Genomic DNA, 26,229 nt, shown 5'->3' on the forward strand with positions numbered 1-26,229 from the left:
TTATTCCTATATATTTTTTCAGTTAATTTAGCTCATGTGTTGAAAAGACTCACCTTTCCCCAACTGAATTACCCTGGTGCCTTCATAAAAAATCAATTGACTATATATGTAATGATCTATTTATGAACTACTCTGTTCCACTGATCTATTTTTCTATACATATGCTGATACTCCATTGTCATGATTACTATAGCGTTGTAGTAATTCTTAAAATCAGGTGGTTAGAGTTCTCCAACTTTGTTCTTATTTTCTGTATATTTTTAGGTATTCTCTATCCTTTGCATTTTCATATAAATTTCTGAATCAGCTTACTACTTTATAATCAAAAATCTGCTATAATTTTGGTTAGGATTGCAGATCAACTTGGGAAGACTGCATATCTTTACAATATTGAGATTTCCAATTCCTGAACATGGCCCATGTCTCCATTTACTTATTTGCTCCATAATAATATTTGTGATTATTTTTCTATAGATGTCTTCAGGTTTCTGTGAAATTTATTTTACTGATGCTTATTTTAGGCATTTTTAAATTTTATTTTCCAATTATTGGTCAAACCATGTGAAAAAGTGGCAAGACAACTGATCAAAGTTAGCATCACCAATAATAGGACAAAATGAATCAGGTGTTTCTGACTGCTCTGAAAAAGGATACAATATAACTTACTTATATGACGAAAATCCATAATTTGAATCAAATTACGAGGATTCTTCAAAAAAACACAAAATGAACATTCTACAAAACAGTGAGCTTGTACCTTTAAAGAATATCAAGGTCATGAAAGACAAGAAAGGCGGAGGAAGCGATTCAGATTAATATGATTCTTGTTTATGATACTCATTTATATTCTGGTTTGTTAAAAACTAATTAGATAAAGGACAGTATTGCAACAACTAGAAAAATTTAAAGATAGGATGTGTTAGAAAACAGTACTGTATCAATGCAAATTTTTCTGAGTTTGATAGTTAAGCTGTAGCTACATAAATGACTTCTTGTGCGTAAAGAATAAAACACTGAAGTACTTAAGGATGAAGGGTGCAAATAATTTACAAATAGCTTAGCAAAATAAGTTAATAGACATAAAATAAGAATGTGTATATATGTTATACAGAAAATGTAGACAGAGATAAAACAAATGTGGCAACTTATAAAATAGGTGATCTATGTCAAGGTAATGTGAGAATTTACTGTAATACATTTGCAACTCTTCTGTAGGTCTTAATATTTTCCAAAATAAAGCTGTAACTGAAGTGATAATAGCAGACTTAGGCATATCAATCAATCTTTCCCATAAATTTGCAAGAATAATGCTAATTTGGTTGTACTTGTAAGATAGCAGTAAATTTTATACTTTTGAGATGCCAAAGATTTCTACCCCATCTAACCCATTATTCTTTGCTTGGAGGCAGGACAATGTTTTCCAGGGTAAGGGACTAGAAGAAATTGCTTCTTAACCAAGAAAAGAATACACTGCTCTTTTCTATAGCTAACTTCTCTTTAAGGCCAAATTGACAAAATTCTGATTGAGATCCTATGCATTTTTTCCATCCATTTCAGTAAAAGGATGAAAGATACATTTTCAGTGAAAATGCCGCAAAAAATAAGACAACTTTCATTTCCACATATCACATGAGTTCTTCAGTGTATTTATTCAGGTATTTCTTTATTCCATGAACTTTCATTTAGTATTATAAACTGAATGGGACATCAGAAATTTTTAAAAAAGAGGTAAGTGTGGATGGTGTAATTTCTCATGCTTTCATATTTTGCCCAGTCCCTTCTGGTAGTGTTTCATCATGGCAATGATCTCAACAACCAGGACTAATTTAAAAGGAATAGAAGGGAAAGATGATTTTTATGATTACTGTTATTCTTAGGCTTCTTTTCCCTTTTTTCATTGTAGTAACACAAAAGCTCAATTTGTTTACAAACTCAATTTTCACAAAGATGATTTCCTTAATGTTTGTACTGAATCTGGAAAAATACAAACAATATGAGAATACCAGCTGTACTGCTTTCATTTAACTTTCCTTTGAAAAAAAAGTCTTTAATTCTGGTTTTCTGATAACTGCACTGTTTTTCTTAAATTTGAAGGGATCGATTTTCATTTCAATTCATGAGAACTGGTAAGTTCACTTTGTATTGAAAGTATGAATTAATAAACTAATTAATTTTAATTGTTTTTATTACAATGTGGATAACTTTCAGCTTAATGCTGTCTCTCCCAACTTTTCTGGAGTTGTGCTTCCTACTTAATACACATCCTTTAAACAATTAATTTTACACACAAAACAAGGCTAATTTTATCACAGGATTACAAATAAACATATGACTAAAGCTGAACAGAAAAGGTGGGAAAAAGATTGCTATGCACACACCCTGTGCACACACATGCCCTAACAGACTCAAAGATAAAGACCTTTTGGAGTTCCCATCGTGGCTAGTGGAAATGAATCTGACTAGGAACCATGAGGTTGTGGGTTCGATCACTGGCCTTGCTCAGTGGGTTAAAGATCCGGCATTGCTGCAAGCTGTGGTGTAGGTCACAGGTGTGGCTTGGATCCTGCGTTGCTGTGGCTCTGGCGTAGGCTGGCAGCTACAGCTCTGATTCGACCCCTAGCCTGGGAACCTCCATATGCCATGGGAATGGCCCTAGAAAAGGCAAAAAAAAAAAAAAAAAGGATAAAGACCTTTTATAAGATGTTTGAATGTCAAAGATATCCTATAAACTCAATCTTTACCTTTGGTCCATTCTGCTGTCATGACTCACCATGGCTCACAAAGTGGTTAAAGTTAATTCCTTTTCCAAGAACCTTCAACATGGTATTTGTGGAGAGATTCATTTGCAGTCTTATTTCGAAGAGGTCACCAGGTGCAATACATTCTTTAGAGAAATTCTGACTCATTTCTCCAGATTGTAGGATACTGCACCTTTGTCTACACAGTAAGAATTTTAGGCATCATAAGAATGAGTGGCTACAATTTTAAACTCTTCAGTTTCAGGAGCCTAGAATTATTTGTGAAAAATCTATACTATAGAATAGATTACACTTTGAAAACCCTGATACACAGTGCCAGGGTATAGTTGTATTTAGAATATTCATACATTCAATTTGTCTGAACAGTCCTGGATTTTTTCCTCTTCTCCTGACATAGTTATTCATAAATTTCCCTTTTACCTTAAAAAGAATCCTGCTTTGTGTTATAAATTATATAGTCACCTTAGCTATAGTGCCTATGTTATATCTATATATTTTCTTCAAATTAATTCCACAGCTTTGCTTTAAATAAGAGCTAAATTGATTCCCACTAAATCCTGACAGTGACTTGAGGAGCTATTACTTTCAAAATACACTGGTTTCTGGAATACCATTCTGGAATTGGTACAATGTAGCTGAAAGATAGCTGTTCAGAAAAAAATTGTAAAAGCCTAAGTTACTCAGACTGCTGACATTTTCAGGGCAATCATACCTAAAACAAAATGAATTTCAGCATTTAAAAATAGGTCTAAAAATAAATTAAATTATACAGAATTTGATTGAGGCCATAATCACCAAAATAAAGTCCCCAGAAGTTCATGTTTTAAATTTTCAAGAAATACTGCCAATATTTTTCTTCAACCTACTGACGTCAAAATTCAATTCACATTTTTTACTTAGTCATACATGTGGCTCCAAATTTCCTTTCCAGCATAACACTCATGAGCCTAGCAACTTCATTTGTATTTTTAACCCAATCTCTTTTCACATTTTTTAAAATGTTCATATTGTTTTATTTGTTTACACTTACATTTCACTTACTAGGTATCAGAAGATTTTGTAAGTAAGAGCTTTTATAAAAATAGGCACATTTAGTCCTCATAAATCCCTGTAAGTAGGCCCTTACTATTATCAGAGCCCCATTTCACTGATGATGAAGCTGAGGTCAGGGCAGTTAGATAACTAGATCACAAGATGAATATTCAAGATTGAGACCCAGGCACCTAACTAAAGAGCCCATGACGTTAGCCACTATGCTGTGTTCCTTCTTTATCATCCCTTTAAATAGGCAAGTGGCAACTTCCATATTATTGAAGTAGTGACAGATCAAACGGTGAAGAGAGGCTGCCTCATGTTTAATTAATTAATTAATTAATTTAAATTATTTGTTGAGCAGCTACTTTGGGCAAGGCACTGCGTTAGGCACTGGAGAAACAGAGATGAATTTAACTTATTTCTAAAACACCAGAAGATTTGAAAGATCAGGGGCCTCCAAATTTAAAACATTTAAATGTCTAAAACCTAGAAATAATTTACATTTTTCCATCAAGATGGAACTGGTTCTATGTCAAATATGTATGCACTATGTGTCTTAAAGAACCTGAATGGGCAGGAGTGGCTTGAGGTGGTACAGGAGAGTTCTGGGAGGATGGGCTCTGAAAGAACACAAGCTACATACACTTAAATCACAGCTTTGTTACATGCTACTTGGGTAGCCTTGGGAAAGCTTACTGACTTCATCTTTTCAATCTGTAAAATAGGAATAATCAAACACCTACTTAATAAGATATTATGAGGATTGGGAAAAAATTTCAGAATAGTACTGGCACATTGTAAGTGCCTGATAAATGACAGTTATTATTACTATCATTTAAAGTGCCTGTAACATACTCTGCTACTTAATTCATCCCAGTTACATAGTTATAGAATAAATATAAATTGTCATAGATAATTTAGCAAGCCCAGTCTTCAAACTCATCATCAAGATACCAGTGTACATAAATATAAATAAACTAAAATCACCAAAAAGAAAAAAATCCAGGATCTGAGTTTTCACTTAAGCTATGCTTAAACTAGGTGTGGGGATAGGGAGGAGGTGATTATTCCAATTCTGGAACAATGGAATCGATTGCAAGGAGGCCTTGCCCGGTTATGTTATAATGTCATTACTTCAGACAACATTTTCTGTTTTTTTTGTGCATGTTTCTTGGAATCTTTAATTGAAATCCACACATATTAGTTCTGCTGGATTGGCAATAAAATGCCTGGAATTTCTAGTTTTTATCTAGGTATTCCAACATTCAGCTAAAATAATTAAAAGGTATGTTTCATCTTCATTTTTTATATTTTAATGCTATGTTCTCAGATATTCTAACTGAAATCTCTAAGCCCTCTCTTTCGAAAAAAAATTTTTAAGTGTTACCAGTGATTTTTTAAATGCCATATAGGAAGTATTTATCAAATTACTCTTGCCTATTCATTTACACTTAAGATTAATTTTCATTTCTATAGCTGAGCTGTACTTCAACTGAACATTTAGCTTTATTTTCTATTACTGAAGGAAAATCAAGAATATTATAAAACTCTTACTTGGTAAAAATCTAGAAAACATAATCAGTATCCCTCACATTTCCAAAAATTTAGATTAATAACAAAAAGTACTGATAGAACTCTTTTAAATTAATTATGCTCCAGAGGGAAATTAATTATTGAAGTTACTGGCCCCCTCAAAGGAGCCAATAATTAAAACAAATGTTGTATAATAACTAACTCACACTATGCTCACATTGTTGTGAATATATTTAAAATAATGAATGTTGGTGGGTATGAAATTTCAGTAGGATACCTGCCCACTCTAGAAACATGAACTGTGCTAAGAAACAAGTCCTGCAATTTTAGAGTGAGAATTGAATTGAAGCCGGGAAACAGGGCAATAGGATCATTTTGTGGCCCCCATAAAATCATTAGTGGATTTTATGTAGTCCTTCACTGGGGGAGCAAATTTTGAGAAGAGCAGTTTGGGAATCCATAAATCCTACTGAGTCTTGGTTAAGTGACATTCATTATAAAGAACACCTGGAAGGAAGACCTGAGAATTGAGTCACAGCTAGAAAGATCAGATTACCTGGGCTCTGCATGTCTTGATTAAGGCAGCCTAGGAAGAGAATGATCTTTCTCTGCAGTCATTTCAGTAATATTATATTGGGATAAAGTTAACAGTTTATCTAATACTATGTTGTTTCTGTTGCTTACATATTTCCTCACTTATTGTGTAATTTTGAATAATTGATACCATTTATGGTTATAAATGCATTTTGTTTCTGTTGAATGCATTTATATCCTAGCTGAATGTTTATTTATCACAAGTTTATTAACTTTCATGCCTATCAATTTGGAATTAGGCAGAACCATAAAAATTTAAATACATTTATGTATGTGTATACATATTCAAAAGCAAACTATTGAATATGAATTTTTCCCTAATCAAGATTTTCATCATAGTTTACGCAGATAATAAGCAATATTGAAAATAATTTAAAACAACTCATTCTAAATTAAAGGGAGAAAAAAATTCTAGGAACACTGCTAAGTAGTCAATAATTGATACTAGGTTCTGAATCTGAGGCTTGGAAAGCTGCCAGGAAATCCGCTCAAATGAAAGTGTGAATATGAAAAGCAGTTTTTGGAAGAGGGACCCTGGTGTGAGAAGGGGCGTCTAAACAGGACAGTTCCACAGATCCAAAGGTTTGGTAATATTGAGCACTGATTTCTCTAAATAAATACTTTGAGCATGTTTTTGTTCATTTGTTCTTTTATTGGCTTATTTATTTATTTATTTATTTATTTTGCTTTTTGGTTACACCCCCAGCATGTGGGAAGTTACCAGGCCAGAGACAGAACCCACACCACACTAGTGGTGACAATGCCAGATCCTAACCACTATGCCATCAGGGAACTCAATGTACATGTTTTTCAATAAAGATTTTTCAGTGATCAGACAATAAGACACTATTTTTATAGGTCAACAAAAATTAAAATGAATAAAAAGTTCTATTATACACAGGAAATGTGCAATTAAGTAGACAATAATTTGACAAGAGGTACCAAAGGTTTTTAAGATATACAATCTTACCAGCAATTATACTTCTAGGAGTATATACTAAGGAAAAAATCTGTATCTTTTTACAGCTGTGAAGAGTTGGAAATAGTAGGGTTCAAGAAGATGGTATTGTTGGTAATATGTTATTTCCTTCAATGCAATACTTAAATAATTTATGGACTAGCCATGTAATGAATATTAAAAAATCATTAAAACATACACATGTTCAGGATAAATTTTTCATTGAGGAAAACAGGCTAGAGTTTCATATATATATGATGCTATCCTGATCATATTAAAAAAAACATTTGTGTGCATGTGTGAGCGTATGTGTACGTGTGTATTTTTGTAGAAAATTTATAGACAGAATACATGCCATCATTTAAACAGTGGCTTTCTTTTAGGGTCAAGATTATAGGTCTTTTTTTTTCTCCTTTTCTAACTTTTTCACAGTGGAGTTAAATCACTTTGGGAAACAGTAGAGACATGAAGTCCTTGTTGAGGTGGTGAAATCCCTGTATCAGGATGTGACTGATGAAGTGTCTGCTGATACCACACAGGCCTTACAGTCTGAATCCATGACTCAGAGTTGAGGCAAAAGAATGAAATGTGTTTGAAGACACATATTTTCATGTGTGGAGAAAAGAGAAAAAGACATCAGAATAATTGCAAGCTTTTACAAGCATTTTTATCATATATATTCAACTAGGGAGATCCAGGGAGGGTTAGGATGGCTTGCAAACTTGCATATATTATTAAATATCATGTAGACATATTCTCCCTTTTTTGGCCTGTGGTTGCCCCATCAGAATTAGCTGACTATGTAGGCATGAAGGATCTATCTGAACTGGCCTAACCGTTCACCTCTGTCTTCTCAGGAGAACTGAAGAAGAATGATTATTAGCTCTCACGTCTTTTTAGAGAAATCTACAGGTTATTAAGTATTAGAACAAATTGGTTCATAAGATATAACCATATGGCAACAAGTTATGTTACTCAATTAATAAACCACATAAGTTGTTAATTTTTACAACTTTCCTATTTAGGCACAGGATGTTGAATGAGTGCTATTCCTCTAGAATGTGCTACCTGATGTTTTCGTCAGTGAACAGGTATATTCCTGGTTTCTTTTCAATTTATCTTTTGCTCTCCTTCCATTTCCACATTTTTAAAATAAGGAAGTCTCTTCAGAAACTTTAACTCTGAGTGGAAGAGACAGACACAGAAACAAATTATTACAAGATAATTTCATAAGTGTTCTTGTAGAGACAAGGGGGAGGGGGAAATGTTAGAAACTATGGACAAGGTTGCCTGATAAATTTGAGATTGTGCAAAGGAGAGAGTGGTAGTCTCTGAGAGGATATGAGAGGCACAAGTTAGTACGGTGTGTATTACAGATGGAATCTGACATTTGACAAAAGATGAGGAAAGTTGAAGATGTTTTAAATAAACCAAAGACTCTCTCCATACCAGTCAATTTATGATTTCCTTTTTAAATACTAGTGGTGGATTTTGTCAAATCACATAATTTTGCCAGGAGATACAACTTTTTGTGGGAAGAAGTGAGGATAGCATCACACAAAATGCTTAATAAGATGCAAAAGAGAGCATCTAATCCTGAACCACACTACCATATGCGTTTTCTCCTGGACTTCCTGGATAAGGATTAGAAAAACAGTAACCAAGGGGCCCTTAAGTAAAAGTGTCCCCTAAACCTAGGCTGACAGTCCAAAACAGAGACAGTTTTAAGAGAAAAGATTGCCATTAATAATAATGCAAAGATTAAGGCATATACACTCTATTGAAATCAAATATCCCACCAGATAGAGATTCATTCTGAATGATACAGCCCTGTTTTAAATACAAAATACCTAGGATAAAGCTTGCTTCATTCACCTTTCGGAGCAAATTAATCAGATTCACACTTCATACAATTAATAAGAATCTATGATTAATAACTAGAATTAGGACATACAGGACGTGATAGGGTAAGGTTTAAAAAGTGCATCATTTTGAGGCAACAAAGTTTGCAGGCACAGACAAATCTAGATTTTAAACCTCCTCTCCACTTTGCCCTGTGATCATCAGTGTATTACTCTGAACTTCACTTTAATCTGTGAAATGGGATAACATCTACTCCCAAAGCTGTCATGAAAATCAAATAAAGTAACCTATATAAAGAGCCAGTAACAGAACTGGAACTCAATTAACTTTAATCCTTTGGGAGAAGATCTACATTGAGTAGAGGACTATGGTCCAAGAACTACAACCAGGGGAATTAAAACCCAGGGTGTATATCCATGTGTATAAAAGACCTAAATAGGAGTTCTCTTGTGGTACAGAACGTGAAATATCTGGCATTGTCACCACAGCAGCTTGGGTTGCTGCTGTGGAATGGGTTCAGTCCCTGGCCCCTGGGAACTTTGACATGCTGTGGGTACAGCCAAAAAAAAAAAAAAAAAAAGAAGACCTAAATAAATGTATGGCTAAGCACCAACTAATTAACACTATTAAAGAAAATGGATGGTGTACACAGGATTTTTTTAGCAAAATCAGAATAAATTTTAACTAATTTAGCTAAGAGAGGTAAATGGGAGCCTGATTAAAAATTATTCAAACAATGTACAATGTTGTATAGCTCTACCATTGATTTTACTGAATCAATGCAATCTTAATTGGTATATTACAAAAATTTTTGGACTGTGATTTGTATGTAATTTTTTTCTAACACAAATAAGTTTTTTTATATGAATACTTTAGTTTTTCCTAGATTTCATTCTTGATCTTTGAGAAATTGATTATGAAACCACCACCAATTTTACACTTTAATTTTTGTCATCACACACATCATCTTGGGTCATTAATACAGATTTCACAGAATAGAATTAAGAAGGGTAGTTTGAGCATAGAGGTATTATGAGAAGACACAGCCTTGAACCCATGCACTTATACGTTTCTCAAAACCATACTTCAGACAACATGCAAAAAGTTTTCCTTTCAAAACAAAGAATGACAAATAGAAACACTCCTAATGATCCTCAGGAAAGAAGGAAAAAAACATGAAAAGGAAACAATAAAACCAGCAATGGTGATATTCCACCTGCCATAACAACATCTTCAGATTAGGCATCACAGAGGAAAAAAGCAGGTAAACAAAAGCAAGGTGGCTCAGGCAGCCTTGCCAGGCCCACCAGTGCAGTCCAGTTTGAAGTTATTTTACAAGCCAAGTGGACTAAGGACCAAAATGCACCCCAGTCCTCTCTTATTTCTTCCCAATTTTTACCCACCAAGCACCAGCCAAGGCTATTTTACCCATTTCAGAGTGAAATAGTGTGAGACATTCCACAAAACAGTGGAAACCACAAAAAAAGGAGAGTTTGTGCACACTCAGATCTACTTCAAGTGAGGAAAGGGTGCGGGGATTGCCTCAGCTGCAATTTAAGATGTCCACAGAAAGAGTACTTTGATTTTCCTAATCAGGTATTTCCTATAAATTAAAAAAGCAAGAAGAAGATAGGAAATGTTCAGTCGTGGTGAGAGGAGCCTGGTACTCAGTTTTCTTGTAACCCATCTGTGACAAGTGCCAATTTGACCTTCCTAATTGTTCAGTAATAGGACAAATTTCCTCACTATGGTGATTAATGTCTTACTGCTGCCTGATTCTATGGCTTCTTGGTAGTTGTATAATTTTGCTAAATGTAGAAAGCATAATACAGAGAGAAAAACATTCATTTGACAATAATAATTAATAATTATTATTTGTATTATTTCAATAAGCTTACTTTATTATCTTAGATTTAACACTGTCATTATTGAGTGGCCCTGGAGATCAAGCTACATTGTCAATTAAGAATTCTCAAGAAAATGCTGATGGATAAGATGTTCTAAGAGATATAAAATGCCCATACTGTGTAACTTGTGTAGTCAGTGCAGTAAGTGTGTTGAACACAGCACCAAATTCCAATCAGAGAGAAGAGAGAATTCTGTGTTTGGCTATTACATGGAGTTTATTAGAGACCACAATGAGGATCATTTTGATTTGGAGTGAGTGAGTGACATGGGTAACTGGCTAATAATTCCTGGTTAATAGTTTTTTTTTTCTCTTTCTTTCTTTCTTTCGTTCTTTCTTTCTTTCTTTTTTTTAAGGACAGTATCCTTGGCATATGGAGGTTCCCAGGCTAGGGGTCAAATCAGAGTTGTAGCTGCTGGCCTACTCCACTGCCACAGCAAATCCGAGCCACATCCGCCACCTACACTACAGTTCACAGCGACGCCAGATCTTTAATTCACTAAGCAAGGCCAGGGATGGAATCCGCAACCTCGTGGTTACTCGTCAGATCCAGTCAGATTCGTTTCCGCTGAGCCACAATGGGAACTCCCTAGTTTTTTCTCTGTATTAAACATTTTTCTAGCTAGTTGCATACTTACAGGCTATGGAGATTATTTAATACCTTAGCTTATTAAGCAAAGAAATATGTGCATTAATACAATTAAGATGAAAATTGTTCTTTAAGAATATTTTAGAGGCATTCTCTAGAAAATATGAAAAAACAAAACACCATACATTCCCTATAACATCTTTTCTCAAGCTCTCCTGTTCTTAATCTGTTTCTTGTCTCCCCAACTCTATGGTTCCATTTCTCATCCTCTCTTCATTCTATGTGGGAATAATAATTGAGCACATAAGTCATACTGGGCAGTCTTCCATACTTCCTGGACATAGAAATTAATAAGACTTGGTATTTTCTTTGCCTGAGCTCAAAATTAACTACAATGATATATAATGACATGTTACATACTATAGGTGCTACAATGGAGTCAAGAACCAAGGGTTATAGAGACAAAGGGGAATGCTGATGTTCTGGAATAGGCAATGAGGCACCAGAAAGGACATCTTTTAATCTGTCTTTGGAAGGATGATCATGGCTTCTTTAGGGTGAGACGCTGAGGGAAAGGCAATCCAATAACAGAAACTTTGCAGTGTTTATTACAGATAAAGACTTCTGAAGGGTGAACAAAGTCTTAGTGACATAAAAGTACATGGACTCTTTGAGAAACTGTGCAATCAAGTATTATTGGAACATAAGATTCATAAGAGAAATGGAGTTGGAAAGATATTCAAGTAATTGATATCTATCAAGTACATATTATGGGCAAGAAACCACAGTAAAAATAATGCCATGTCCTTTGTTCTATATAAAACATTCAATCATACTAACAAAGTAGATGTTACTTTCTAAATACATAGCAGAAAAAGAAACCGAAGCATCAAAAAGGTAAACTTGGGAGTTCCCATTGAGGCTGGGTGGTAACGAACCCAAGTGGTATTCACGAGGATGTGGAATCAATCTCTTGCCTTACTCAGTGGGTTAAGGATCTGATATTGCTGCTGTGAGCTGTGGTGTAGGTCACAGATGTGGCTTGGATCCCATGTAGTTGTGGCTGTGGCATGGTCCAGCCAGCAGCTGCAGCTCTGATTCCATCCCTAGCCTGGGACCTGAGAAGTTCCATATGACAAGAGCAGGGCCCTTCAAACAAAAAGAGGGTGGGGGAGAAAGTAACCTTGATCAAGTTCACCTAGTTACTGTCAGAGCTGGAATCCAGCTAGCTCCTGTAAATATACCCTACTTGAAAGCTCAAGTGAATTCAACGCTGAAGGGCACCAAGTATCATGCTAAAGAGTCTAGAACTTTATCCTGAGAGCTTTAAAGAATTCAAAGAACCTTTAAAGAATAGGTTTTTAAGTGAAGGTATGACATAGGTACATGGAGCAGAAAATAGGATACAGTTTTAAAGGGTTGGGACATCACCACTTCCGTGTGACTGAGCAAGCTCATCTCTCTGGGGTGCAGTGTACTTCTCATAAAATAAGAATAATAAGAGTATACATCTTATGCGATTGTTGTATTCCTTATTTAACACACAAAATTCTTGTGCAATGATGCTTGGCTCTGATAAGTCATCAGTGGTATGATTTTTATTTTAGAAATAATATCTGATGGGATTGTGGAGAAAGGATTGCAGAGGGAAGGAAACCTCAGTCCTCAATAGTTCAGAAGAAGGGCAAAGAGGGTTTCAACGCCATACTTGGCAGTGATGGAAACAGGGGTTGGTCTTGGGAGGTATTTCATATGCAAACATTGAAAGGAATTGGTGACCGATTGCATTTAGGGAGGAGAGAGAAGGAAAACCAGAAAATGACCCTGAGGTTTCTAGATTAGATGGCCAGATGAATGTTCATGTCTTAACATTTCATACCCCAACAACAGCTTCTTCCCTGTGAATCAATTATCCTAGGACTCTCTCTGCCGCTGACCACTGGTATTTGATTTAGTGACTATTCATAGCAAAAAAAATAAAAACAAAACAACACTGGAATCCAATAGAAGTCAGAGAAGTTGGCTCCTCCCACTATGCTCATAGCCCTAAACAGACCCTGTTCTCAAGCCCTTTGGGTGAGGAAGTAACTGAGCAGTTAGTTCCCTAGCTGACAGACAACATGACTTCATTTTAATCCCAAAGGTACTTAAAGGTATAGTGTGCTGGTCAGAGGTGAAAAGACACTGATGAACAGAGCCCACCCACAGTTTTAGGACATTTTGTTTTCACTTGGAACAATACTGAAACAAAGTTATCAAACTGTGAGGAGGAGTGTTTCTTGAGACTTCTTATTTTATCAACAAATACGATTGATCAAATCCAAATTCTGTACAATAACCGGGAGCTCCATTCGTGGTTCCGCAGTTCATGGCTCATTCTGAATAGGATCCATGAGGATGCAGTTTCAATCCCTGCCCTCGCTCAATGGTTAAGCATCCATCATTATTGTGAACTGTGGTGTAGGTCGCAGAAGCAGCCCAGATCCTGCATTGCTGTGGCTGTGGCATAGGCCGGCAGCTGTAGCTCTGATTCAATCCCTAGCCTGGCAACTTCCATATGCCAGGTGCAGCCCTAAAAAGCGAAAAACAAACAAACAAACAAACAAAAATTCTGTGCAATAACCAGAGTCCATGAAATGTTATAAAGTTTAGGTATGTAAAAGAAAATGTATTTTATGTTGCCGTTGTTACTGTATACCATTGGATGGAGCATGAAAACGTATAAACTGAAAGTTTAAATGAACATCAAAACAAAATCTTGGCAAGATGCTTCCTGAAACGCTTTCTTATTGCTTGAATTACACACACATGAAATGTATTTCTATTTTTCTCTAAAAACTACCATATTTATCTCTTCTACACAATTCAGGAATTAAGAGAGCTGAATATTTACATGCCATATAATTTATATAAAGCTAATATACAATTTATTTGGGAAATATTAAAATTTTAACTAAACTACATTGCTTCTTTAGTAAGTTTGTACTATGTATAAATGACAAAAGGTGATAGAAAATACATATAGACAAGTTTATTTTAAGAGTGGGAGAACAGAGGAAGAGTAGTGACTAACCCTAAATTCTGTTCTTCATTTATGTAAAAGCTTTTCCATTTCATAGTCTATATAGGCTTTTTTCTTTAAAATAATTTCAAGAAAACATCTTGGGATTTAGAAGATAGAAAAGAACATTAGTCACTCTAGCATACAAACATGCTAAATGCAGAGATCAGGTTGAATTCTCCTTTGTATCGCCTCACTGTTTCTCTAGTGCCTAAAATATTATCTTAGAGAGAGGTGACACTCAGTAGGCATCCTCACTTTTACTCTTAACAACACAGCGCTTTCTATAAGGTCTTTTTGAATAACTCTTAGAGATGATAGACACAATGCTACCTAACCAAAATCTGTTGTGAGTTTAGTTGAGTCAAGTGATACCTCTGGAATTTTGTACCGGCCCCAGCATGATTGGTACCCTGTTTGGATCTAGTCTGTGACTGGATGAGGAAAGGACTTTCCCAGCCCCTTCTCACTCTTTAGTTCTTTAAAAGCAACACAAAGATAGGGACATTTCTGATTTGTTTTAAAAAACTGCCATTGCATTATGTCTGAAAGCATAATGGCAGAAATACAGAAACACTCTGACCTCTAAAAATAAGGCCTTTTAAGTTCGGTTTTCCTACTGAGTTAAGACCTTTATTTCTCTTGGAGAAATTTACTTTGATTTTTCCAAACGTTTAAAGTGACTTGATAATATAAAGTAAAAATCACATATCTAGATCTGACTGAAGCAGTTTAGCACTTCAACTAGCTAGCTCTCTTCTATGACCCACTCCAAACCAAATGAGCAATAACTTAAAGGATGGCAAGCTAATTTTTTTTCCTGTTACCTTACTATTAACATCAACTCCAAACTATGAGCTAGTTAATAACCAAAGTGTTTTTATTCTCAATTACTTCATGAGTGTTTATTTATCAATCACTATTGCTAAAAAGGTGCTTTTAAAGTACATGTAGTATGTTATTAAAATACATGCCCATCCTTATATAAGCCTCAGCGTAATTATAGTATTGTATAATTAGAGTTTTATGTCAAAAGATTTACAGCTTTATCACCTCAAGCAATATTTCACAGCTGCCAAGAATGATTTATGCAATAATGACTTAAGCTGTAAAATAGAATCCTCAAAGGGAAGGGCTGTCAAATATTCCTACTGCAAATAACTAGGTTCTTAAAAATTGATATTCTGGTAAACAGCAAGCCCACTTGTACCTGGTAAAATCACATAAATGACTATTGTAAGAAGTGCTGCTTCACAATGGTGATCATGCAGTGCACCTTACACCACATCAATATAAACTTATTGTATAGATTAAAAGTTTAAACTGCTCTGGACCACTTTGGAAAACAAGCTTTCAGAAATAATGCCATGCTCAGATTCTTACTACTCCAGCATGAGTGAATACGAAAAATGGAAACAAAATATCTCAACTCTATGTTAATTTGTTCATTGTGCCTATTGCCTCATGATTTATACTCCTGTGAAATGCTAAATGAAAAATAAGTAAAGTAAGCATTTCCTGTATATACTTAAGAAACTAAGAAGCTCTCAAAAGTAAATGACCTCAATAAAAAAGAATTAAGGAAACTTGGAGGAACAAGTGAAAATGTTAGTGATCTGGTCCCTTCCTGCTTTTATAATGTAAATGGATGGCAGGTCTCTAAGAGACAAGACTTTCAAAGCATTTGAACTTCACAGGCTATGACTGATTTTGCAGTTGCCAGTTGAATAAAACCAATAGCCTCTGAAGAGTCTATTCAAGGTATCTACTGGTAGCAAAAACACAAGTTGATTACATTCAAATAAGTCTATGTTTTCTTAATCTACAAAGGTCATTCAAATTAATATTTTTCTTTGAAAAAAATTTAAAAACTTGATCTATCACATCCTGTTGCCCATACCAATAAAAGCAAAATAGGAGCACTGACTTTAAAGATACCCAGGTCCTTATAGATTGAGTTACATGTGAAAATGAAGCCAAAAGAACCAAAATTATTACCAAAGGTTGATATTTACATACCTAAACAAGTTTTGAATAAAGCTTTCTTGTCTAAAATAAGGACTGTAAAATCATATAACCAAAGACTGTAATAGCATATGACCAACGATAAGATGCAAATCACTGAAGGAAAACATGCTAGTTGATACACAATCATCTTCACTGTAAAAATTTGTACATCATGTTTGAAATTCCATATTAAATTGCTTTTTTAAGGTGCTCTGAGATCATTTCACACAATTACATTGTACAAGTTAAACTAGGTTTCAAAATATTATGATTTTACTTGCAGTTTTATAAATAACACTGTTTACTATCTGAAAACATGGTCTGAAAAGTATAGTTAGTACCTAGATGAGCCATATAGACCAGATTCATTTCATACTTAAATTCCATAAGTTGAAAAAATTCTGAAATGTCCCAGAAAACATAAAGACCAAATGTGGACCAAAATGATCTATGGTAACCACCATACAGATTGTGTGGACCTCATGATAAATAAATATTCAAATTATTCCAAAAGTCCAACCACTGGTATCAGACACACACACTCAAAAGATGAGATGTATTCAAGTAGTGAGAGCCAAGAAATGTTTTCAAGACAACAGAGGAATTAGGCTATTTCTAGTATGCCAACACTATTGATTGAAAAGTAGGGGGAAGATGAGAGGAACTTTAAAAACTATCTCTATTTTGATTGATAATGCTATAACTGATTTCATTCCAGAATAATCCAAATTTATGCAAAACTGTTCCAGTCATACTTTGTTATTCATACCCACTCAAACTGATGTTAAGAAAAATATAGTAATTAAGAATTATATATTTTCTATCACAAAATATTGAATTATAAGAAAATGGGAGGAAGAGCTAAAACTTTTCCCTGTTAGATTGTATTTTACCAAATGATGAGTCATTATATGATACAGGCTATAACACATCAGTTATTTACTCATTTACAAATTTTAAGAGTTACCTAAATATCTGACTATATAGCCTTGTGCCTCACTGATTTCTATCAATGGAATTGAAGAAAATGATAATGCGATATCTACAAAACTACCAACAACATGCATTTTTAACTGATTTATCTTTAAGCTCTAAATTGTCAAATATCATTGTGTTCACATTTGATAATATACACACTTTAAAATGGGTATATCTAAATATTAATACATGTGAGTTCATATACATACATTATTTAATGAACACATGTTCATTAAATGCATATTTCTTTGAGAACTGTTATAGGTCTAACATATTTATGCTCCCACAGCAAGCCTGAAAGAAGGAGGAGTGCCCTTGAAGTTGAGGTATGACCTTAAGTTTGAGATGCCAGTTTTGCTGCAACTATAAAAATGAATATTAATAATTATACATATCATAATTTTTTCTCCATTTCTCATTTTAGGACAAATCTTTACTACATGAACATTTTTAATTACTTGAACATACATAAGTTTACTAGAAAAATTTAAAAGTTCCTATATATCATCCTTAATCTTATTTTAAAAAGGATCAAAAGAAACAAACAGCATTGCCTATCAAAGCTGAAGAGCTAAGAAATAGCTATAAATATAACAGTTTTAGTTCCAGATATACATTTTTCTACAAGACTTTGTGAAATATTTCAAGTTCAAGCAACTAAAATTCTGTATTTCTTTCCCACCAAATGCATATCGATGTAACCAACAAATTACTGGCCTTTAAATTATTCCTTAGAAAGGGAAGGGTTATAAGACTGATTTGTGGCATTCTGTCCACAGTGACATTAAGTTACTGGACTTTTGAAAGTACTGAATACCCTACTCAAAGAGGAAATCGTCCCTCCTAGTCTACTTATGAGAGTATCCACATTTCTTGAATCCTGCAACAATATAAGCAAATCATACACCTTCAACTGAATACTTGGGGCTCCTCTACCTCTGAACTTTCAATCTTGTCAAAGATTTCATTTCACTGGAACAAAAAAAAAAAAAAGGAATTCTAAATAGATAAACTTTACCATTTTTGTGATAGTAGGTGACCTCCACTTTCCTCTCCTCTGACCCCAGCAATGCCTGGGCAATTTGGGCAATATCATGCCTCTTAGTCTCAGGCCCATGGAGAAAGTCGCAGGTGCACGGCTTTTGCATGACATCTGGCCTGGAGAAACCAGTCATCTCACAGAACCCATCGTTGCAGTAGATGATGGCACAGTTCTGCACTCTGGCATTTGCAATGATAAATTTTTTATCTGTAATAAGAAGATAGTAATGCATCTTTTTAAAAGCTTCCTTAAGATTTTCATAAACACTGGAGCAATTTGTTGCATAATAGGAGATCTGAAATGCAGGTGCTTCCCAAATTGCTAACTACCCAGACTTTTAAGAGTAAAAAAACCCCTTAAATTTAAAATTAATTGGTCATAAGTAGTTTTAACAATAAATATTAAGAAGATTTTCTTCAAATTTTGAGAACATCATTTCCCAAATAGTCTAGTTCTCAAGCCCTAAAACCCTCAAGGGTCCTAATGCACACTCAGACAAGCAGCTGGCCCACTGATATTTCCAGAATGTCATTTAATTGTAAAGCAAATATTTTCAAAGCCAAAACAGTGAAGCATGCTGTAGCTCTCAGGTTCCTCACTTCAACCCTGGCCCTTGGAGTACAACTTTCTTAAAGTAGTTATTATTTCTGGATTTGGCTTTTCTCTCTCTAAAAGACATACTACACACATCATGTTAAAAAAAAAAAAAAAGCCCTGAAACAATTAGTAATGAAACTATTTCACATTAATTAGCAGTTCAATAAAGCAAAGGTTCACCTTTTCATAATGTATATTACCCAGAAGACAAAAATATTTACACACACATATAGTAAATGTCATGTTAACACCTTTTCACTTTTACTTTGGGAGACCTTGCATTTTTGTGTAGTAGTAGAGATTTTAATAGAAAGGGCTTATTAATTTTGATCACAGATTTTACTTACTATTTCCAAATAAAGTATGAAGCAGGATATACAAGACCATTTTTTTACACAAGGTACTTTATTCTCCTGTCACTAAATGCAGTGCCAAAATAACTGCACAATGTGCAAAAATAAATGTGTGCTAATGTAGTTTTAAGGAAATGTCAAATATAAATGAACAAGTAAAGGACTTTAAATTAATATATTTATATAACAACAATGTATTCTTTATCATTAGTCCACATGAGAAGATTAAATATCTCTGCTTTCAGTCTTTGTGGGATTTACTTATTTCTCTTCCATTTTAAAATTTCTAATGGAAAGTTTAAGGGGTTAATAAAGGGACAAAATTTTTTTTTTTTTAAATAATGAACTGTTTGCCTTGGCAACCAACGCAGGTCAGATATTGCTTTTTCCAAATTATCCTGCCTGGGATATATTTGCATTGATTCAATGCAAAGTTTAGCTTCTATAAACTAGCAGCAAGCAAGCATCCCCATCACACCACAGCCTTGTAATTTAACCAAGGTAACATACAGTTTGCATAGCCATTTACATCGCTGCTACCATTTACATTCTCTTGTTCCAACAGTATGCTCTGCCCTGCTCCTGACTTTCACAAAGTCTACAATAAAACAGCCACAAAATATAAACCCATGTTATACTAGTACGTTCCCTTTAAGATAGTAGAAGAGTAGGACATTAAGGCAGATAACGAAGCAGGGGAGAGGAGGATCAAATTGCCTCCTATGATGGAGACCATAATCTAAAATGTAAATCAAAATTAATATCACAGGGAGAACACTCGGGCTGTCATTCGAACCTCCTGGCTAGATTTCACAGCCTCTTAACTTGACAGAGCCTGAGTTGCCGGCTCCTCAGCTCAGGAGCAGCGGACGCCAAGTGCACTATCAAAGCAGAAAGCGAGGAAGAGAGAAGAGAACAAATGAACTTACTTTGCCCTTCAAATTTCCGTATGATGGTCCCCAAAAATGTGTTTTGTGGTGCCACATGCCCCCTGCGAACAGGCATGTTGATCCCGGTCTTCAGAGGAGCGCTCCCCACGAGCTCTGGAGTTCTCCCGGGATCTCTCCTCGGCTAGAGCCCAGGCCAGCGCGCGAGCCGCTCTTTGTGGCAGAGCATCCTCTTTTGAAACCAGAAATCTCTTCCCATTAGCACCACTTCTAGACACCCGCTTTCCCCACCGGAGTCCAATCCATTCCCCTCACCTTCCGGAGGGGGCCTCGCACCGGGTTGCCGCGCGGGTGAGAGGGTTTTGGGGGTGGGGAGAGGGAAGGAGGCGGGGTGAGGGGAGGTGGCGGGGGAGGGAAGGAGGGAGGGAGCAGAGGGGTGGGGGTGGGGAGGGGGGCGGGGAGTCACAAGGGCAATCGATCTGTTTCTCTTCTCCCAAACAGCGTCAATTTCCCAGTGCAAATGGGCTTAACCTGGCGGTTGCCCAGAGATGTGAGGATGGCTGAAGGGGGGAAAGAGGACTTGTGAGGCTTTGCAGGAAGGGGAGAAAGGAGGCTGGGGGGTGGGGGGTGGTTGACGTTTCTATCCCCGCCCTCTCCCCCTACACACACACACACACACACACACACACACACACACACACACACACTCCCTCCCTTTATCCCGGGAGCTTGGGCGCCGCCACAGCTCGGATTACTCAAGCGTGCTTTAGCGGAAGCCAGCCAAGAAATCTCCAAAACTCAGTGACAAACAGCTACTCTGGGAAGGTGATCTCCACGGCCACCAGCCACAGGGCCCCATTCCTGAGCTCCTCACGCCGCAGTAGCTAAAACACCCTCAGCTGCAAAGAAAAGACAGGTGGGAAAACAGTCCCTCGATACAGACTATTTCTAAGCTCTGGTGGTGTTCAGGAGGTTGAAGGTTGAGGAGGAGCCACTTAAGGGTGCAGGTTTCACTTCAGGGCGCAGCTCGAATCCCTGGGCTCGGTGGAGATGGGGCGCTGAAGCCCAAGCTGAATTGGCACTCCTGTCCCAGCTCCGCGCGCAGAGCCGCACCTCCCAAAGACTGGAGGCTGCTGGCGCTGCCGCTGAGCATGCCCAGTTTCACTGCTTGAACCCCTGAGGAGTTGTAAGGTTGGGAGTGATTGGGTATCCTGGTGCTAGAAAGATTAGAAGGCCAAAGACCGTGGGAGCAACTAGTACAAAACAAGGAAAGAGTTTGAAATGGGCGAGGCTGGGCAAGAGGGGGTAGGAACAAAAGGTGGGTGGGGCTAAGAGTTACCAGCCTTGGTGTAACCTCCCATGCCACTCATCTCCTGAATACACTAGGTGCACCATTCTGCTCTGTTCTACCATTTCTAAGAAATCATCTCCTGTAGGATGGGAAAGGGTTCAAGGGGGAGAATAGAGTCCTCTCTTTTCTTGCTTCTCAGAGCCTGCCAACACAGGAATCTCAAGGTGTACACACTTCTGTCCAAATAGTCTCCTAGAGACTTAAGAAATCAGCCATTGCAGGAGAGGATGTTTTCTAAGTTGTTTTTCTAGCTTCTTTCCTCTTCATTTATGTTACCTCCTCCTTTAATATAATAGTCAGCCACAAGCTTTTCTCTAAATGGAATCTGCCACCACTACAACCTCAGGACCAGAACACCAACAAACCTCTTGTATCTACTGGTGATAAGGTACCTACCAAAATTACCTAGTTGCATGATAGTTTGGGGCATTCTTGCAGCCCATTAGCCTGCTTTGTCTGTTCCTTGAGTCAGTCAAGTTCATATTTTCTGAAATACAACCTCAACATCTGAAGTGAAAAAAAAAAATGAGGATGGAACTGTGGAAGGCTGAGGAGGGTTAAATTAGGATGGTGAATCACGTGGATTGCAATAAATAATGAGGAAATAAACATAACTTTTATAGTCCAGAAAACACAAGCCAAGAAAAAAAAAAAGAAACCTAAGCAATTTGTAATCTTTCGTATCAGAGTAATAAAAATAAATCAGAAATCCGAGGCAATGCCTGGGAATGTTGAATTTTCCGGTTAATTAGTTTTACTTAAAAATAAGCAATCTACGACAACTCTTAGGCTCTTATGGTAGCTTGAGATTTCCTGAATCCGTAAAGTTCTCTCTCTCAGAATATAAAAAGGCACGCTTCTCAAATGTACAGCTTTATTTTCTCCCCCTTTTCAGTATAAATAGACTTTCTGTTCCCTAGCTGCAGCTGGGCTTGTCAAGAGTTCCTCTCCCAGGTATTAAACGTGTGGAGCTATCCATGGTGCTGACTCTGACTCTGCCGTTAGCAGCTGCTCTGGCTACATCCAGCCACAGACAATAGAACTGCAAACTCAGGCAAGTGTCCCTGATATATTCACATATACTACTTGTCTTCATTGAAGGCCCACAGAAACACAGAACACTATTTGCATCCAATTTCTAAAATACTTTCTTTTTCTACTTAGCTTATTCACTAAATCTTTGCTCAAACACATTCCTCCCAAAATGCACCAAAGACTCCAGAAAAAAAAAAAAAATGAGCAAACCACACATTGTGTGCTCTGTAATGAAGGCTTCATGCTCATTATAAAGGCATAATAACACAACATTAAGTTATGGCAAGTTCACAAGGCAATTTCTTTCAAATCACATGTAAATTCAGTGAAGGAATATTGCATTAAAGGGAAATGTGCATTTCCAAATGCAGTTTGAAACACATATTTATCTGTCACATAACAAGATATACTGGCATGGCATGCAGATGACGACAGTGTATTAGGTCTCTAGTTTTGAGTCTGATAGAAAATTTCAGAGATTATTGAGTCTGGAAATCCTTGAATTCTACCTTAAGAGTGGAAAAGTGTCTTCTTCAAGAGGAAAAGTGACTTTCTGCTCTCCAAAGCATTCTTTCTTTCTCTACAGACTTCAGTGTGGTCTATGTTCATTTGTTCTGGATAATTAAACACATGATGGTTAAAGTTCCATTGTCTGTGTTCATATGAGCAATCACTGTGGGCTTCGCATTTTTCTCAACCTCATTTAGTTCTAAGATTAGTTCTATTAAGGATTCAGTGTAAGATCATAGGACATTCTATAACCTATGTATCATATTTGATTGATCTGAGTAAAAGATTAAAGGCATCCTATTTCTAAATTACCCCAGTAATCGCATTCATGCATTATATATTGGTACAGTGGAGACAAGTACATTAATCTATATTCAGCCAATAACAGAATCAAACCAGAACATGACAATCATGGCTGTTGGCTGCCTGGAAAATCAACCCTCCCTGCATACCCCAACCCACAAAAAATGAACTTTAGATTTTGTGTCAAAGCCAGCTTTCATAAGTTTTTAGTAATTTGGGACATTTTATTTGGAGGTCTAAATACTGATTAAAGCACATAAGTTCCACTGTTGAAATCCTATCAAGTTTACAGAGTATTACTAAACACAGTATAATTATGGACAAGGATACAAAAGGAATTCAGATGCATTCTTAAGATTGCTTGTCTCTGTTACTTTAAAATTAAATAGTAGAGGACTTACAGTATGTTAAAACTTTTTAACAATTCTTGCCGCATAGTAAATACTCCATAAATTTCATACACATGTAATTATGTATATAAACTCAAAGAATTAATGGAACCCTGCTTAAGACTCCTACTTTAAAATTATTTAAGTATCATACATTAATGCTTGAATCTTTAAGGAAAGAGTAGCAACAGTTACGGGCTATTTAAGTGGCATTCTTACATCAACATAGAATGAAAACTTTTTGAGATCAAATAAACAATATAATTTGTTTCATATTTTTCATTAACACAGAACATAAATCAATGAAATTAATGCAGAGTTTTCTCAATTTGGCAAAATTAGTTTAATGATATGATGACCAAAATGCAGAATTATAAATGTTATTTTAATGTGGCCTTCTATGGGAATCCTGGGTATTATCTTATTAACTGGGTCACATTAAACCTAAGAAACATCTGACATTACAGTTATAAGTTAGGAAATGTTTGGCTTGCATTATCATTTGTAACTCTACAGTAGCATCAGAGACAGAAACTTTGAGGTCATCTGGTAAAACAACAATATTTCTCTGCAGCATGGATTAGTGAAAAAGGTAGAAAAAAACTCAGTTCAAACCTGAAACTACCATTTATAACAGAAACCAATGAAAATATTTAAGTTCTCTTGCTCATAGCTTCATTTCTAAAATCAGTATAAAAATCCCCAACTTTTAGTTTGTATAAAGAATAACTAGGAAAATAGATATAAAGTATTTAGTGCAAGCCCTAGCAAATAATGAACATTTAAATAACAGCTGCTCTAAAAATCTAAGCACTCTATATTTTTAAAATTAGTAAATTCTTAATATTAACATCACCATTTAGGATTTAACTAATTTATATTAAGGCCATGCTAGCTGTTGGGGGGGGCTATGAAAAATAACCTATAGAATGGAGTAGGGGAAGCATACTCATACTCATACATCTAAGTGATTTGGACTGATACCAGTGACTGTTCCTAATATAGTAACCTAAACATGTCTAGTTAGAAAATTGAATATCACTTCAGAAAATTTAGATGCTTTTCTGAAAACATGCTTTATATATTAGTTTTTTACTTTATAAATATTTTTATTTTTTCCATTATAGCTGGTTTACAGTGTTCTGTCAATTTTCTACTGTACATTTAATCCAAATGGCTATTATTCATTTCACTTGAGATACTTCTGCGATAACATACTCCACATTATAGTATTTATCCAAATGGTTAATATTTGGCTCATCTCATTGATTACATGTAAGTCTTACTATAAGTTTAGAGGTCTTCTCTGTGAGGAACAAGGTTTTGGTAGACTTCCCTAAAACATGCCACATATTACTGCAAAAAAATCTTTGCGTAAGTGTAACATTCATACATTCGTCAATAATTGGCATACAAAATAGCTAGTTGGCCTAACTGAGCTCTTACAATTTATGAAAAAAACACATTTAGAAGTTTAAGTTTGTTGAAATTATATATATATGTGTATGTGTGTATGTGTATCTAAGTAAAGATTTGACTGAGTACATGGGTAAGGTTGTTTTAGAGATAATTTCTTTACTCAGTTTAATAAATAATTTAACACATTGGTTTAAAAGATGAGACACTTTTTACACATTACTTTTTGAAGACTAAGATAGTGTATGAAATTTCTTTTATATCAGTAGACCTTTAAATTATTTCTTAGTTGACAAATGCACTTGTATCATTATCCAGATTAATTATTTGTCATATCCATTAAGCCTAATTTGATTGGTCTTTGAAACCTGTGGAAATATTCTTTCTTAATATTACACTTAGTTAATTGTCTCTTTTCTGGAAGAAGTTTACTTTAGTAATTTTTAAAAAGTGTTTCTATATCTGTGGACATATTTATTCTATTATAGAAATTCTATAACATTTAAACAAATCTGTACACTAAGAACCAGTTTTTCCTAAACTTAAATAACTTGAAAACCATCATTTGGGCTTTAACATCTGCTCATGATAGAGTAGTGGGATCAGGATTAACGTCTCACTTTTCTTTTTAATGGCCACACCTGTGGCATATGGAAATTCTTAGGCCAGGGATGGAACCCATGCTTCTGCAGCAACCCAAGCTGCTGCAGTCAGATTCTTAACCTACTGCACCACAGTGGAAACTGCTAACTTCTCACTTTTAACCACTATATAATTGGACACAATATAGAAACAACAGTGTTCAGACATGGGACAACAAATAAATACAAGATAATGTTCCCTGAAAGTATAGCAAAAGAAGATGAGCCTTGTGCTTGTCCTGGCTTGCCAGATAAAAAAAGAATTTCCAGATCACAGTGCATAAAGTGGGAACCCCATCAGAGTTCAGTGAACTAAACTGAAGAGACATATTTTCAAGTTCAGGGAAATCAATGCAGCTTGAATTTACAGAGCAGAATCACAGAGAGGAAGAATTTGCCCTGAATGAGAGGTTCATATATCT

The 26,229-nt window shown here is 35.6% G+C and overlaps 1 protein-coding gene across 1 annotated transcript in view; it reads right to left on the reverse strand.

Annotated features, from left to right (window-relative positions):
• Nucleotides 1-20,530, reverse strand: part of KCNH7 (potassium voltage-gated channel subfamily H member 7) — a 488,362-nt gene extending 467,832 nt beyond the window's left edge. Inside the window, exons 1-2 of the mRNA XM_047770438.1 lie at nt 20,205-20,530; nt 18,302-18,532 (exon numbers count right to left, since the gene is read on the reverse strand). Of these exons, the coding sequence (XP_047626394.1) occupies nt 18,302-18,532; nt 20,205-20,280 (307 nt within the window). The 5' untranslated portion in view covers nt 20,281-20,530. The remainder of the gene's footprint in view (nt 1-18,301; nt 18,533-20,204) is intronic.
• Between the last annotated feature and the right edge of the window lie 5,699 nt (nt 20,531-26,229).

The sequence above is a fragment of the Phacochoerus africanus genome, chromosome 3 (assembly GCF_016906955.1).
Source record: "Phacochoerus africanus isolate WHEZ1 chromosome 3, ROS_Pafr_v1, whole genome shotgun sequence".
Lineage (NCBI taxonomy): Eukaryota > Metazoa > Chordata > Mammalia > Artiodactyla > Suidae > Phacochoerus > Phacochoerus africanus.